General features: G+C 42.6%; 1 protein-coding gene across 1 annotated transcript in view; it reads right to left on the reverse strand.

The window, feature by feature from the left end:
• Znf521 (zinc finger protein 521) overlaps positions 1-17,817 on the reverse strand; it is a 287,254-nt gene that overhangs the window by 14,886 nt on the left and 254,551 nt on the right. The window contains exons 7-8 of the mRNA XM_004623543.2: positions 14,741-14,872; positions 12,340-12,455 (exon numbers count right to left, since the gene is read on the reverse strand). Coding sequence (XP_004623600.1) covers positions 12,340-12,455; positions 14,741-14,872 — 248 coding nt within the window. The remainder of the gene's footprint in view (positions 1-12,339; positions 12,456-14,740; positions 14,873-17,817) is intronic.

Below are 17,817 nucleotides of genomic sequence, written 5' to 3' on the forward strand. Positions count from 1 at the left end.
GGTGTTTGTAAATAGGATCACAAGTCCGCATCTTGTACAGCAATTAACCACTAAGAAGAATATATGCAGTGTATTATTTGTTGAAACTGTACTTCCAATTTGATTTGAAACTGTCTCATTACTATCTGTTTATCAAAAAAACTTAAAAAAAAAAAAAAAAAGAAATGTTGCAGCGGGCTTCTTGCTGCTGGCTGTAAGACAAAGCTGTTACAGAGTTCCAAGCTGGAGGGCAGACTGACACAGCAGATGTGAAAACTAAAGTCAAGGCTGGGGAGATAGCTCAATGGTCTAAGTGTTTGCTGGGCAAGCGCAAGGACCCGGGTTTGATTCCCGGTACCACATGCCTTGCTGGCCCTGGACCATGTTGGCCACCAAAACCAGGTGTGGTGGCACACACCTGTAATCCCAGCACTGGGGAGGCTGAGACAGGAGGATCACTAGGAGTCCACACTGCATAGTGAGACCCTGTACCAAATACATAAATACATAAAAGATTTAAAAAAAATTAGAACAAAGAAAATTAAAGTAAAAATGCAGGATGCTGTGAATGATGACATTTCTAGGATAAACACATATTGGAATGGATTCTCTATTTTATACAATAATCTTATGGTGTAAATGAATACTGTTCAGCGTCTCAGGAATATGATAGGTTGGTGAAGGTAAGTTTGTATTCTTTTTCCTCTCCATGCATAAAATGGGATAATCAGAAAGAGTAAAGGAGCTAATTAAGTTACAGACAGTTTTTACTGTATAATAAAATATGGCTTATTGATCTTGTGAACTTGGCAATGCAAGACGCCGATTCAGTGAATGAAACCTTGAAAAATCTCCATTTATGACTATTTTATTCATGGTTGAATCTACTAGAAATTGTTTCCACTTCTGAAAATTCTCCCAAATAAGAAAGCAGCAAATGAACTGAGCCCCGTCTTGCAGAAGGGGGCATATAGAAGGTTAACACAGAGGGCTGGGCGGGAGCCTTCTGGTGCCCCCTGGGGCAGCATAATCCCTTGCTGGGACTTCCGTGGTGGGAGAAGAACAGGCGGCGCCTCTGCTGTGGAGTGGTTCCCGGAGACTGTTTCATGGACCAGCATTTACTCCCTGGGCACCCTGCTCCAAAGCAAGCCCAGTCCAGTAATAAGAAGGACCGCGTAGCGTCCTGTGTCCTTAAGGGAGACTTGTTTCAAGTGCAACACTGGGCTGTCCTAGCAAAATCCTTTGTCTCTTGTCTCTTAAAAAACACAATAATTAACCCCGTTAGAAGGACAGGAGCTCTGAACATGGAGGTCACATGGAAAGGAAAGCTTACGCAGGAAACACTAAAGGGAAAAAGGAAGGCGCGCGATGACATCCGACATATATTTGCACGCCTCCGTTCTGCCTATAAACCTGTCCCGAGATCCCACGGCACGCAGCTACTCCACAGCGCGGGCCCCACTGCCTGCTGCAGCCCTTGTAAACTTCTCCCAGGTCTTCCTCTGAGTTCACATCCTCTCTACCCTTCTACGGGCCGCATCCGCCTGCCCCCGACAGAACAACGCAAGCACAAATACGCTCGCTTCCCGTCTACTTTTTCTTTGTGGGGTGGAACCGGCTCTGTGTTTTGGTAGGCATCCCTCCAACGCGGAGCGACGCGCGCATGTGGTATGTTTTCGAAAATGACTCCAGCGAAAGGGAGGAATGCGAGACGCTAAGCAATGCCGCGCAAAGTTGCAGACTGTTCGGCTACAGTCCAGAAAATGAATCCAATTTTTCATTCTGTCATTATAAATATTTCATTGCAAATGGTACTGATTTTCTGCAACTGTGGTTAAGCATAAGGCCTCTGTGTGAATATTTAAGGGGGAAAAAAAACCACGGAGGAAGACAACGAAGAAGAGGGAGGGGGGATTAAAGGTTAGCAACCAATTAATTTCTTACTTTAAATATAAAAAGATGCTGGGAGAAATTCAACAGTGATGTAGTGTGCGACTCAAAGACGAAGAAGAAGAAGAAAAAAACATTTACTCTGCTCTTCTTCTGACAGTTTCTCATAAAATATCTGCAGTCCATCTATCTTTTAGTACTCCAGGCTCCTCTGGAGAGCAGAAAATGGTGGTTTAAAGCTCACTTCAGTGCCAGTCTGCGGGAGATTGCTTTCCACAGGACCCCCGCTGATGGAGGCCTAGGGGAAGAGGCCCAGGAGTTATTCAATCAGCCCGAGACTCTGGGGCGGCTGGGGGTCCTTTGAGGGCTGATTATAAAGCTGCCCTCCTGTTGCCTGCCTCGGAACAGAACGAAATGAGCAGCCTCTTGCTGAGAAGATTCTGCAAGAAGGAATTTCACCTGTCATGGAGTTTGTCAGAATTTCAGGATTTATCTTGGTGCAAAATTAATAAAATACCAACCAGGATTTCAGGCTGACTACTCAGCTGTGTCATCTCGAAGTGATCTTTCACCCAAGAAAACCTGGACAGTGAGTGCAGCCATTCCTGCCCTACTTTTCCTTGGGAGGATGAGCGAGGTGAGGCGACGAATGCCACCCAGACAGAGGGATGGGGTGGAGAGCCAATTACACACCAGGCTGTCCTAGGAGTGGGTGCACTGCCTCCGCAGGCTCCCTCACCACACTGCAGGCCCTGAGAAGCCTCTGTGGAATTAGCCTGCATCAAAAGGCCATTCTGGAGTTTACAACACAGTAGGTCCCTGAAGGCATCACATCCCGTAAATTCCTATGCTGGTACTGCAGGCCTGGATCTGATTTATCTTTTCAGAAGGGGTGCTGATGTCGGACAATGCGAGGGACATGTATTAGGAACCGTTGCAGATTATCTGGGGTCATCCACCAAGAATAAGGCACAGTCTGAGCCCATGTTTTAACACATGTCCGCTGCTTGTCCCATCCCCTCTGGGCTCCCTGGCAGGAAGCAAGGGTGAGGTGGCTGAAGCAGGAGGGAGGGACACAGGCCCAGAGATTGTGGCCATCTCATTTCTCCTGCCGCAGCTATTGCACCCTAGCTGTTTTCAGGGAAGTTCTGCAGAGCCCAGGCGGTTAGTTTGGGTCCCCAGAGTGGGTGGTACCATATGGCAGATGGGGCCATGTGTGAGGCCTGGGGTGGCACACACACCAGTGGTTGGCCCAGGTCAATGGGCAGAGCAGACAGACATTTCTAGGGACCATGGCTTCACTACGGATCTGCTTCCTGGGCACTGAACTCAGCTCTGGAACAAGGTGAAGCTGGATGATTCTGTGCACCTAGTGCCGCAGTCCAGCCTCCCAAGTCTTGGGCCACAAGCACCTTTTCCTGCCTAGTGATTGGCATCACACCCAGCCTCTCAGCGTCATCAATGGGTTTGTGACAGCTGCAGCCCCTCTCATTTTCTAACTGGCTCTTTCCAAGTGAGGCATTGGATGACGTGCTTATGCATCCCTACCACAACTCTTCCCCTAGACAAATGACGACGCTGGTTTGGGGGGTGGAAAGCCACCTCTGTGAATCGGTAATTGTCAGACAACATTAACACCAGGAGGGAGGGAGAGAGAGAGAGAGAGAGAGAGAGAGAGAGAGAGAGAGAGAGAGCTGCTTCCAAGTGGTGCAGATGGTGGTGGGGGGGCCAGGGTGCTCTCAGCAAGCTTCAGTGGAGACGCATTAACTCCACGGAGGGAGAAGGGCTTCCCACCTATGCTGTCATGAATTATAACTGAGTGTGGGAGTGAGGGCTTGGTGCCTGTCTCACAGCAATATACCGTTCCATTTTCCTGCACAATGACCTTTCACCCTTATAAACTCAAAGCTCCGTGCAGCACACTGCTGATATTTAATGCTATCACAGTAGCCTTTATATGTCTAGAAGGCACACAAGCTTAGCAGATGTGCCTGGTGGTGTCAGTCAGACAATTATAAAATTAAGTTTGGGGGATGTAAAACAGGAAATCTTGGATGGGTGCCTGGGGTGGCCAGGGAGCAGTGGTTTTCTGCCAGCTGAGAAGACGCATCAACGTGGGAGGGGGAGAAGAACCCAGCCCCCTCCCCCCAGACACTGGGCAGCTAAGGAAAAATTCTCACCTTGAGAACTTTCTTCTCCTATATACGAAAGCAGCTCCTGCTCAGTGAGTTAGCCGCTTACTCACTCAATGAAGTTATCAGTGGAGGAGACCTGTTATTTTAGGCAGTTTGAAATTTCACCAGTTTTAAAAAGGACTCGTTTAGCCTGCCTTTCACTCCCATTTAGAGCCTCGGAGTTGCAGTTCTAAATGACAGCACCGCGAGCAGCACTTCTGAGCGCCATTCATCTCGCCCACCCCACCTCAACCTTTTACACAACACTGCTCTCTCTCCAATAAGGCGAACTTACTCCTCCATAGCTGCGGGGCACAGCCTGTTACGAGCTGTACATTCGCTGCAAATATAACAATAAAGGATACAAATGTGAATTCCCCTTAAAATACACGTTTGGCTCTGAAGCTGCCTTGCCTTAACAAACCCGATCAAGAGCAGCCTATCAATCTTTCCCCAAATGCACAGAGCTGCTCACTGCAGGTGGCGGGCGGTCCGAGGGATCGCCATGCCCACGCATGGAGAAGATGCTGGAAAGAATTCTTTGCTTTTTTCAGGGGACTGATAGCTGAAGTCTGTGATTACCATCTCTCTTACCCTAACTGTCACAACAGTTGGACCTGGAAGTGCTGCTTCCCACTAGTCAAGATCAAAGTTTGTAAACACAAAGGGTCTATTCTTGGCGCTTTGTCTTGGTTGATGTGAGGAAATCAATCCTTGTGTGGAGCAGACATCTAAAATAGGAACACATGCTGGAGTGGGGTGTGTGTGTGTGTGTGTGTGTGTGTCTGGGTGGCAGAATGTTCTAGAAATTTGGGTTTGCAGCTCTCTCCAAAGGATGCGACTACAAAGGCACCGAGACACAGCGCAGTCTTTGCAGGGCACTCTTGCCTGAGGTCTCTCACTCCTGCTGGAGGCAGATCTTCCTGAGCGGTGGCAGCAGGATGTCTTGGCGATGTGGAAGATGGCAGGGCCAGCAAAGCCCAGCCAAAGCAGAATGTGGCAGAGGTGATGAGCACTTCCAGGGGGTGGGCAGGAGGGGGCTGTGGAGCTGGCCACAGCACTCTTCAGTACACCCTAGCTGGATGCTCCATAAAGTCACACTGATGGCAGATCGGAGATGGCCATCTGTTGTCAACTCTGGGCCAGACGAAAAATAATGTAATGGCAGCTCACTAACAACAGGGCTGTTGGAGGAGGGACCGAGTCCTAGAACAAAGAGGTGGTATGCTCTCTACTAATAGCAAAAATCAGCCATTGATATGGACATCAAGAAATTAATGAATGGAGGATATTTTAAAACTGAGCCCGGTGTGGTAAGAACATTCAAATGCAAATAAAGTGGTTGCTGCTTACTGCGATCACCTCTGCTGCCCTTCCTTCGGTCATATTCACCACTTGCTTCTTGAATATTTGACTACCAGGACACATGGTGAAGCAGTGAGGGCCAAATTTAGAAAAGGTGAGACCAGGCTGCGCCTCCAAGCATTCCCGTTCTGATTAGGCATTTATTGGTACAAAATGGGTAATTGAAAATGCATTTACTCATTGAGCCCAAATGAATTCACTGTGATAGTCAGGCTTATCTTTCTGTATGGATACTTAATTTCTAGATGTAGTCTTGTTTAAAAACAAAGTAAAAATATGACACCTTTAGATGTACTATAAATACTACAAAATTGCAAAGTCCCTTGTTCACTTTTGCTTAAAAACCTTTTTGAGAGAGGAGAAAGGAGAGAGAGGAGAGGGGAGGAAAGGAGAGGAGGAGGGGGAGGGGAGGGAGGGTGGGAGAGGGAGAGAGAGAGAATATTAGTCCAACTGAGGGTACTTTAGCACTGCCCTATTTCTGTGTCCTAGGTGATTAACTCTCTGCCTTCAATGGCAAGGCCAATCAATCTTGATTGAATTATCCAATATTAACAGCTGAAAGTGATCAAAACTAATGGTGAAAACACAGCACCAGTCAATAAATCAATGCAAATGATTTGGTTCCTGGAGATCCGATCAAATAAAAGAAATAGATCAATTTAACCACGGAGCAAATTAAGTGGAAGTTGCCCCAGCACCAATTTGCTTCCAAAGCCCTGCAGGCCCACAAAGCAACAAAATGAGGGGCTGTATGCAGTGGACCAGTTCCAGAACCATGCACTCGTTTAACCCAATTTATACTCCTGTGAATCTCAGAGCCTCCCTGGGGTGCTTAGGGGATGAACAGGAGCTATACAAAGACACAGTACATTTGAGGACCAGAGTGCCAAGGGGCATGGCCCACCCCATGCAGGAAGGGCAGGAGTGCTGCTCCACACCCACAGCACTGGGTCTGCCAGGTCTGGACAAGGTGGCGGGCAAATGCTTCCATCTGAGGCCTCCAAGAAGGACCTTGTGACAGGAGGCGAGGCAAGACAGGGTCTCAACTCTTTGGTGATAATGAAAAGAATTTTTAAATTCTGTGAGAAATCAAAATTAAACCCGGGAGAAATAACATTGCGACTGTGAGAGGATGGGTCTGAAGAGTAAGCTGGCACACTGCATTTGGACGTGTTGTCAGCCGTAACAGGCACTGTCCCATTTCCTCCTGCCGGTCTCCTCAGAAGAGAATAGGAAAGCACAACTAAAAAGAAGCATTTCTCCAGCCCACACCCAGGTCCCGCCTCATCTTCCATGGAGGGGCAAGACAACATTTCTTTTTCTATCTGGCCACATTTCCTTCAGTGAAGGAGGTTGTCACACTGTTTTGAAACACGCTTCTGAAGCCAGACATAGACAACTCAATTTTATAGTTATAGAGGCTGGCAAACAAAAGAGAACCATGCAAGTCTCCTGATCATGTGCAAAAGATGAAAGTTTATAAATAAGAATTTTACCTGGAAACCAGTTAACATGAAACTATGCCAAGGTGTGATTAGATGGAAAATTATCACAGTGAACTAAGATAGGAAACTCTGGAATATTGTGTTAGGTCTGGTATAGAGATTTGTATTTCCAAACAACAATGAATCTTGATTCTGTTTACTTGGAAAAGCATTAGGGTTGCGGGATGGGGGCCATAGATACAATGTTCAATGGGTATCTATTAGCTGGTGCTCCCCAGGTAATTCTCTTCGCTAGAGAATAAATGCCCCTCTTCCAATGCTCATAGCAATTGACTATCTATTGTCCTACCCAAGAGCTATTTACCTGTACACTTTTTCTTTGTAGCAGTTTATAAATAAAATATACTTGTAATTATTTTTGGTCTTTTATAGTGTGCTTGGCATCACCGTGACTTATAGCACTTGGGGTATTTGACTATTAACAAGGACTATTGACTATCTCAACGTGTGCAAGTCAAGCCTTCTGAGAGACACGTTTGCAGTGTGTAGGGCCAACAGCAAGGCCAGCAAGGGACCCAGTGAACCAGCCAACAGCCACATTCCACAACTGCACTGTGGCCTTGGGTGTCCCATCCTGGATGCACAGATTCACGTTACTTTCAGGAGTATGGTCATGAACCTCAAGCACCAGTTAAGCTGTGGTGCAGAACTACGCATCAACTTCAGGTACTGTGGTAGAAAGGTGATTTGAGAAGAAAATGAAAGAGCTGTTGAGCTCAGATCTGGAAAGTTTTGGTCTATCCCTCAGAATGTCAAATGTCTATTGTATTTTGAATGTGGGAAATACTGCATTTATGATTTAATGGAGGGAAGAACAAAATATTACAATTATCTTTGATTCAAGAGAAACTGAAATAGCAGTAGCTCAGAGACAAAAGTTCAGCCAATTTGCTCCATCCCCACTGGAGGGATTCTCTCAATCTTGATTAAGTTCTTAATGGGATGGATGAAGGGAGTTTTTAAGTGGATACGTCGGGAGAAGACAATGTTCTCAGTGCCATCCTATTGCAGATTTTCTAGAAGCACCAATTAAACAGCAATTCATGTGCTGGAAGAAAGCAGCCTATTCACAGATTTTTACAAGCACACCACTTGCTCACACCTGTATAAACCACTTTGGGTACAAATATGCATTGTAGGATATTATTCTTGGACCAGATCATCCTCTCTTGAAGCAGCTTCCCTAAGTCCTGCTGAAAAAAGTCTGAGCTCTATTAGGAAAACATGCAAAACACTGAGCATGTTCATTCAGTTTTAAAATAAAACGTTTATTTTGTTCAGACAATGGACTCTCATCGCAAAGCACATCTGCCCTCCTGCCAACATGGTAAGTAACGATTAGATTTACTTGCAAAACTGGTATCTTGCTTGGAATTATACATGATACATCAATATCTGTATCTCTGGACTGGAATTCAATCTTTTGGTCAGTAAGGCAGAGCAGTTCCTTGAAGGTAGTAGCATCTACTGAAAAAGGTGTGTCCTTTGTCCTAATGGAAGGTCACATTAAAATAAAGATGTCATTGTGCCTTTCTCTGGGATATCCAAAGGATAGCCCCCGAGTGCCTGAGGCCCTGTGGAGAGCGTGGAGCGGGGATTTACCTAAACCAGTGGCTGTGCGGGCAATATGAGGGAGAACAACTCAGTGCATACACACATGGGTGGGTCCATACAGATGTACCTATGGACATTGCACACACGTGATGGTATGGTATACATGTGATGGCATATAGGTTTTTTTCTCTTCTGTATTTTAGGGAAGGGTCTACAGGGTGTTCAGGGTCTCACTAATAGACTGGACTCGTAGTGATCCGCCTGTTTACAGCCTCCCAAGAGCTGGGATTACAAGCGCACACCATCACAGCCAGTCTCAGTTGCTGTCTCAGAGCGCCCTGGGAGCAGGGCTGGCATGGCAGGCCTGAGGATCCAACCCCAAGTCCCTGCAGCGATGGCATATAGTTTTAATTAACATTGCTTTCTCTTTATGTCGGTGAATATATATATATACATATATATATATATATATATATATATATATATGTCTGAATTTTATGTCCAGCAAATACTTCTATCCACACATTAAAAAAAGGACTTTGTGTTTTTATCTGGGGATAAACAATGGAAGAAATAGAAATTATTTTATCATGGTCATGAAATCACTTATGCACCATTAAAAGATGCACCATAATGATATGACTGGGTAATTCTGAAATGCATATTCTAAGCTTACCGTATTATTCTTACCCAGATATAAGAGGCAAATAAATTCTATGTGTTGAGATCTCCAATAGGATTTCAGTTCTTGGACATTTAGTTTTATAGGCATCTATGAAAGGCCCTTTTTTCTGAACTTAGGTGGCATAAAAAGAGATGAGTTCAAGAGGTTTAAAATTTACATTTATTTTATATACTAAAGCAAGAACTACAGTAGGCTGGTAAAATGGCTGCATTCTTCTACTCTGTTATTATTTTCTATTGTCATGTTAATTTCAGTTGATTTCCCCTTCATCTTAGCAATTAACACAGCTGCATCATGTTTTTCATCTGCCTATTATTCCCATTTTATATATAGGAAATAAAATAAATCAATATTTTAAAATCACTTTAATTCCATCCTCTGAGGTAATTTGGGTAATGAGAGCAAATGAACAGAACCATGAACCTCAAAGGTTAACACAGAAAGATGAAAACACTTTCAAAACTAGAAGTAAATTCCTGACCCATTTTTCTCAATATGTTGAAACCAAAGCCACTGCTGTTCCTGGGCATTTTAGCAAATAGATCTACACAGATAGCCCATGACTGTGGATTACAGCTTTGTGAAGTATTGACTACAAAGTCAATATTTCATCTCAGATTCACAATAATAATAACCTATCATAAGCACTGTTCTTATCTGCCGAATGCTACACATATGAAGCCAGAGTAGTTACATCAAGAGAAAATATATATGATTTTTTAAGTTGTAGGACTGGAAAAATAATGCTTCTAGATTTGAATTACAGAATAAGTCTTGTTTGGGCCCAGATCCCAACTGAACGAATCAAACATGTTTTGAGAGACGCTTCGTTTCATGAAGTCACAAAGACTTGGAGCGCTGTGTTGTATAATAAAACTTCTATGCCAGTAGTTCCCAAAGGGTGGCCCAGGGACTGCTGTGGTCCCCTGCACACTTTTAGGGTGCTCTAAAGCTGACCCTGTTTTATAGCAATTGTAGACACTGTTTGCTCTTTACACTCTCATTACCTCAAAAGTGAATTACAGAACTTTCTAGTGGCTGCATTATGTGTGATGACGTCATCTAGTAGTCATGAGAGGACGTGCTGGCTCCTGCATTCAACATATTTCTCAGTTCTCATTTCTATCATCAATAGATAGTAACCTACAGAAGGCAGAGCTCTCTGTGATCTTCCATAATTCCTGTGAGTGCACGGTCCTCCAGAAATCAAAGAGTTTGAGAATGGCTTGCAGAAGAGAATGAATACCATGTGTTACATGAGACTCTAAACTAAATCATTAAAGAAGCCTGGAGTCCAGTAGAATGTGATTCATTGCTTAATCTTGTCTTCTCTCGAGTGGGTCAGAGACCACCACTGCCACAGTGCGGGCTTTTTTTTAATGACAGTAACTAAAGGTTAGAAATTACTAATAAAGTATACGAGTGGAAGGTTATTGCAAATATTCTTTCCAAGAACACTAGATAGATAGCAGCTCCTACAGAATCTCTACATAATTCTGTTGTTAAACTATTAATTCTGCTTTGCCATTTATTTACTAATAGCAGCGTCACTATGTGTTCTGACTGTATCTTTCATGGATTCAAAACCACTTATTCTTCAACACCCACTTCAATAACAGTGTAATATTTCTTCCAACAGAAATTTAAATCCTTTTAATAATGCATGTTTTTAAACAACAGCTTAACTTGGTGTGCATTCTATATTCAACTGGCAAACAGATGTGACACAATTCTTTTTGGAAGTGACCACGGGTAAGGTAGCAACTCTTAATTTTAATTCATTGACTTATGGTGACAATTTAATGGGCTTATCTGTTTTAAAAAACATCTTGAAAAGGTTCATTTCTCTCATTTATGCATTCACTTACAGAATAATGCCCAAGAAGATAAACTGAAAATTTCATATTTCAATATATAATTTGTGGGCTGGGGAGATAGCTCAGTACGATAAGCACTTGCCTGGCAAGTGCAAGGTCCTGAGTTCAATCCCTGGTACCACGTGTGCATGTGCATGCACACACACACACACACACACACACACACTATAATATATATATATATCTCACAAATGTGGGTTCAGTAGAATCCAGGGAGACACAGAGATGCCCTGAGTCTTTGCGTAGGTGGAGACTGAGAAGAAGGTGGTCGTTGTGATCCTCAGTCTTTCCTCTACCAGGTGACCAGGCCAGCTCCTGCATTAGGTGTTCCAGGGATGCCATATAAAAAGTAATAGTATCCCCCATTTCAAGGTGAATAGCTTTATTATTAATTGTAATTTCATAATAAAATGATTTTAAGTTTCGCTCCATTATCTTCCATAGAAATTGACAAAATTTAAGGAAAACCATTTTACTCATTGCCACAGATAAATAAGGATCAAAAATTATTTTTACTCCTCAGATAAAGTAGTAGGAAACAAAGAGCTATTTTCCCTTTATGATAAGTGCTATTTCCGGAACAAACTTCAGGTGCCTGGCACATACTTTTGATTTCCAGTCTATTGCTAAGAAGAATTGAAATAACCAAACACTTCTTCATAGCCATTATTTCATTTTCACCTGATAGCAGCCCTGTGTGATGCTTATTTTCTCCTGAGGTTCAGAGATGCTACAGATTAAAGTCAGTCACACATCTAGGAAGTGGGATACCCGAGGCTAAAGCCAACACCTTTGGGTGCCTACATTTTCACCTTTAGGAGTGTTGCTTTAGTAACAACTATTCCATTTCATTAACTGGAAGAAAGACATCCTGGACAAGAGCGTGTCTTTTCCCTCTTCCCTTCTGCCCAATGCTAGGCTCTCAGAATGACAATAACCTGGACATCCTTCCAGCTAGGGGCTCCGTGGGAACACAACATGAATAAAACAGGACTTGGGAGAAGGAGCCATGACAAGCGAGGTGAGAGATCCCACAGTCCAATAAACCTGACCCCTGCACCTCTCACACAGGGTCAGAAGGTCCAATTATGGGACTGCTCGAGTTCTTTTCATGATTGACAGTAGCCAGAGGCAAAATTACTTTGCTGTCTATTAACCTGGTCTCTAATTTTCCTTTTGCCCCCAAACACACAAAACATCATGGCGGCCCAGGGTGACCAAGACTATGAATCCACATTTAAATCCACACCCTTGTTCCCTATAATAGTAGCAACTGGGTTCAATCCTGGTCTTCCTCCAGAGAACGTTACCTGCAGCTCTGTTTGGAAGAAGAACTTCTGTGGACATTGCGTACAGTCATAGATCTTGTCTTCTTGTCCATGGGCAGAGAAAATATGCTGCTGCAACTTGTTTGCTTGAACAAACACTGAAATGATAAAGGGTGGGGCATCTGGGTTATTTTGTTTCTGAAACACCCCCAGCTGATGACTGGCACCTGTAGGGTGTGGCTGTGCCTGACACCTTGGGAATGGAACTCATAACTCACAGCTGGGTCGCTGGCCTCAGCCAAGATGCACACTACTGAGCACCCAGTTGAGACCAAATAGCTCCAAAGTAATGGTTTATGGTGGCCCTGCTCCCTGCAAATCTTTTAAAATAAAGCCAAAAATTGTCAAATGCACAGCTCTGTCTGGAGAGAAATGACTGCTATTTCTCAGCAGCTCATAGGTTAAGAAATCATAGATGCTGAAACCCTGTTTATTGTATTTGCCTAAAGTTACAGCTAGCAAGCAGTTCTCTATTTAAATGTGTTAATGCTAAAAATTATATCCCTCAGCTACTCTGGGGCACTGTCTATAAATGCACAACAGAACGGCAGGTAAATTCTCTTTGGATACTTTAAGATCAACTCAGCCTACACACTGAATGCAAGGGTTTCAATAATATAAACATGTTCAATTTTAATGACTACAAAACAAGGCCCTAAGACTGTGTAACAGTTTACCTAGGAGACATACTATTAATAATTAAATTGTATATGCCAGAGGCAGTGTTTGGGTTGGCAGAGCTGACTTCTGACGGATGCCTGGTGCACTGTGACCCAAAAAAGTTTGCATCTACAATATTAATCTGTAGAGTCAGGGAAAGGATTTATTAAAGATGTTGGCATTTGACTCTCACTCCACTCTAATCATTAAAATTATTCTAATGGCCAGCCAACATAAAATATTAGAATATTGTTCTTGTGAGTCATACATTTTAATCACATTTCTCAGTACCTTCAAAAAAACTCCTCAGATTTCCTATTCCACCTAACATGCTTTACATTAGAAGGGCTTTTCCCCCTCCAATTGTTATTTCTCAATTACTTCAAGGTACACTAACAGAATTTGGGTCTGTCTGCACAGAAAATGATGCAGACTGGTCACGATGAATGTATTCTGTGGCTTTACGCACCTCAGCAAAAAGACCTGGGGTTTCTGTACAGGTTTGCAACTAACCTTCATGTAACTTAATAGATGTTATGAGGTTTCTGGGCACAGCATGAAAGAACTGTGTTATTAGAGGTCTTGGTTTCGAGGAGACATGACTGTGCTCCTGGTGTAGACTTGTTGGGAACACAGACTCTTAATATTTGTCTTACCGATTGAAAAAGTAACAGTACACTTAAAACTGTGAAAGTACAAAAGAAGAATTCTAAAGGAAGGAGGGGACTGGCTGAAGGAATTACTGAAGGAAGAAACCCAAGGAGCAAATATGGACAGCAGAGGCATGGACATGTTCAGGGACGGCTGGTGGGAACTGGGCAAGACATGGCCCCTTGTCTTTTAGTTTTATTACAGAACAGAAATCCATAGGCTGCATATAGTGAGGGTAAATAATCAATGCTTGGACTTTTGCTCTGTAAACAAAGAAGTCAATGGTGAAGCACCCACCCATACCTCACCACAGCAAATATAAAGGAAACCTAGCCTTGAGGGCCTGGACCTCTGAGTCCAAGACACACGCAAAATAATCATGAAGGATTTTTCCAAAATAACGTCACCGTTGTTGGGGTTGATCCAGGACTATGTATGATCCCATTTCAACTCCCACGGGTTTCAAACGATAATTTCTGATTTACATATTTTCCTTTCCTGAAAACAATAATACTATGGCACCTAATAAAAGTTTATTTAAAGCATAAATTCATATCAACTTCAAACATTCAATTTCGTAGGAAATAAATGTCTCATCTAATCTGTTTTCTACTTCAAGGAATTTGGGGAGCATTTTAGTGCTACCATTTTTATTTCTTCTGGCGAACGTTATAAAATTCTCCGAGCTGAAGTAACAGATATGTGCTGTCGACGCGGCTGCACTGTTAGCTGACCACCCTGTGACTCACAAGCAGCCTTGGCCTTTATAACCTTTGAACACTAAGCGGAAAAAAGTGAACACAACATGGATGTCGTTTTCTAAATGGGGAAGTGCAAACTTGCGAGAGAACTTGAAATGCCATTCCTGCGTCCTGACAGTTAACCTTCCTGCCCACCGGAGCCTTGAAGTAGGCTGCAATCAATAATGCTAACCAGCAGAAATCAAACAACTTCTCCCCAAATTGAACTCAGGTCCTCTCTGTAAAAGGCCAGAGCGGTGGGAAGTCCGCCTTGGCTGGCAAGACGTGGCGGGGCCGTGGCAGGCCCGGTTGTCCTGAAGTGCGCCTCCTACCTGTGAAGCAGACGGGACACTTGAAGGTGCCTCCCATCCCTTCGAAGCTGTGCTCTATCAGGTGGCACTGGAGTTTGGCGGGGGAGTCGAAGGTCTGACTGCAGAGTTTGCATTCGTGGTTCAGCCCTTCATCTGTTAAGAAAAACGCATTGACAGAAAAGGTGAAAGCCATCCTAGCTTTAGTAGACTGACACGTATCATTGTACACATTCAGCTGTTTCTATCACCTGGCACAAATACGTAGTAGTACACACTTTATGGTTATTTCACGTTATCTATGAGTGTATATCAATTGCTGGAATTTAAAATCCAAAGATAATCAGAAGTCAGATTTTACTAAGGTTTTAAAGTATAATTAGTGTATCAATAATAAGACATCTAGCTTAATTATCATGATTTTAGGAGCTCTGTATTTTCAAAATCCTAATAAAAAGGACCCATAAGAAAAAAAAAATCTACTTGCACCTACATTGGCTTTTCATGCCGTTCCCATCGACACCAGCTTTCTTTTTGTACTCTAAAATTTTCTAGTAGTTATGAAATGTCATTAATGCTTAAACCGCAAAAGCTCAAATACTCTACTTTGTACTATTAGCCAAAGCATTTTCAGTAGCTCTACTTGCTTTTTCATAGCAACAAGACAGTAGAAAACTGTTCTGCCGAATTAGCAATTGCTTTTTGCATTATAGACTGAGGCCTTTATTTTTATGTTGCTTTTTCTTCATTAAAATGTTTGTATCTTGGATCTAAGGATTATGCTAACTTGAGCTTCAAGAACAGAGACCAAGGAGCCTACGACTAACCACCTGATGAGTGTCTCTGGAGTGCTCACTGCAGTGCATACACTATACGCTCACAGTTAGGAAGGAGTACGCGTAGGAATCCATGTCACCTCATGGCAAGTCCATGTGGAACACTATTATTAGACCCATTTTACAGATGCTACAAATGAGGGCCAGAATGGTTGAATAAATTTGTTCAGCATCAGAAAAGCTAGTAATTAGAAGATTCAGAACTTAAATGTAGTCTGGTGTCAGGGTCCAAGGTCTCTGATCTTAACAGGTAGGTGATGTCACCCCCTTCATATTTTCAAGAGTATGTGTCAGGAAGATAAAAGGTAGAGGCTGCCCTTTAGCCTGCATTGTTACCAAGTCATCTTTTTGCCTTCTCTTATTTGCAACAATTTAAAATATTGCTAAAGACCATCCTTATCAGATATCCTAGGTCTAGGGAATGTAAAACAACCATACCATGGGGATAACAAGTCTCCGGAGTTCGTTTCTCCCATTCAGAGACCAGAGTCTTGTGTAAGCCCTTCACCGGCTGACACGACGTGGCAACACAGAGTCTCAAGTACAAAGTGAGTTATTATTAGCTAAGTGGAGTAAAATCACCCTATTTGTATTCCTAATCTTCCTTCTTACACAAGTATGAGTCTTTAGAAGCAGAGGACTGGAATTTGTAAAATGAGAAGCAAAGCACTAATTAAGCCCCCCAGTACTGTCTACATTTCACAAGAGATAAAACCTACTCTGTATTTGGGTGGCACAGTAAATTCCTTGATTATAATTATGTAAGAGGGAGTTTAATTGTGCCTACTGACATGACAAGGGGTTATACAGAAAGCTTTAGGGATTATATGTGATCAAATGTATTTTCCCCCTTTAAAAAAATCTGTTTCTTTCCTTATAAACATTCCTAAAGTCATCAAAAATTTCCAAATTTTAGTTGTGAAGAAACAGAAGAAACGCTATTTATGGTAGGGGACTGGATAAGCAAGCCAGCTGTCAGAAATACTCGCAGTTTAGAAGTTTCCTATTTTTCTCCCCGTATTCCACACTTTTCATTTCTGAGAGCAAGAAGGTAACTAAGGCTTTTAATGGCACTCTAAAATTGTATGTTTTATGCTCATGCTGTACTTCACATAATGCATAATTAAAAAAATAATCAGTCAAATTATATTTGTTTTGCACACACACCAAGCCACCACCTATGCGTGTGAGCTGGCACATGCTTGTTCCAGGGTTTTTAAACAGTGATCTCTGTGAAGTGACGTATGTGGAGCTGGTGGGTTTGTCCCTGGGGACTGTGATCGACTGTTGTATGTACACAGAGGGAATTATGCAAGTTAGACTGTTTCTTTTTTTTTTTTTTTTTAAGGATTCTACAGAATAATTTACTATTTTTTTTTCAGTCCCACAGCATTTCTTTTTTTTTTTCTTTTCACAGTTTTATTGATAAACATATAGCAATGAGACAGTTTCAAATCAAATCGAAAGTACAGTTTCAACAAATAATACACTGCATATATTCTTCTTAGACTGTTTCTTAATGTCCCATCCTCCTTCTTTACTGCAAATATTTTGTTTAGAAAAAGAAGGAAAAAATAAATGAGATACATGTATATGCAGCCAAGGAAAAATGGCTCTATCAATTTTTATTTATTTCCTACCCAAAGAAGGGATGGCACATTCTAAAATGTTAAATGATCCAGATTTAGAGAAGCAACTCTGGAAAGACGGCGCGTGGTCATGACGGTGTTTGTGGGTTATCAGCACAGGCCTGCCTGTCACACGTTGCACCCTTTATCTGCGGAGGCACTAAGCGACTCAGATGATAAGGACTCCATGCTGTACTTTCAGAACCATCTTTACAGCTCACATGCACATTGCAATATTGAGAAAATATTGGAAGTTCTACCTGCCTTTAATTTTAACTTACCCAATGAGGTCTTTTCCAATAAACTGATTCCTACGTATTTGATGAGAAGGAAAAATATATCTCAACTGTTACATAGAAAATGATAAGATAAACCAAAGCCACAGTGCCCGGCGTAGGCAGTGAATATGCCGACCCATCCCTCCCACTGTTGCCCCTTCCCTACTTCCTTTTGCTTGCCTCACACTTGCTTATTGCTGCAGGGTCAAATGTACAATGAATAAGAAAGACGGGGGACACAAAAAACATTTTTATGACTGACTAAACAATTCATTGTTGCAGGTCTGGGGAGATAACTCAGTGGAATAAGTGCTTGCCTGGCAAACTCAAGGTCCTGAGTTTGATCCCTGGTAATACAA

Source organism: Octodon degus, unplaced genomic scaffold (assembly GCF_000260255.1).
Source record: "Octodon degus isolate 3935 unplaced genomic scaffold, OctDeg1.0 scaffold00003, whole genome shotgun sequence".
NCBI lineage: Eukaryota > Metazoa > Chordata > Mammalia > Rodentia > Octodontidae > Octodon > Octodon degus.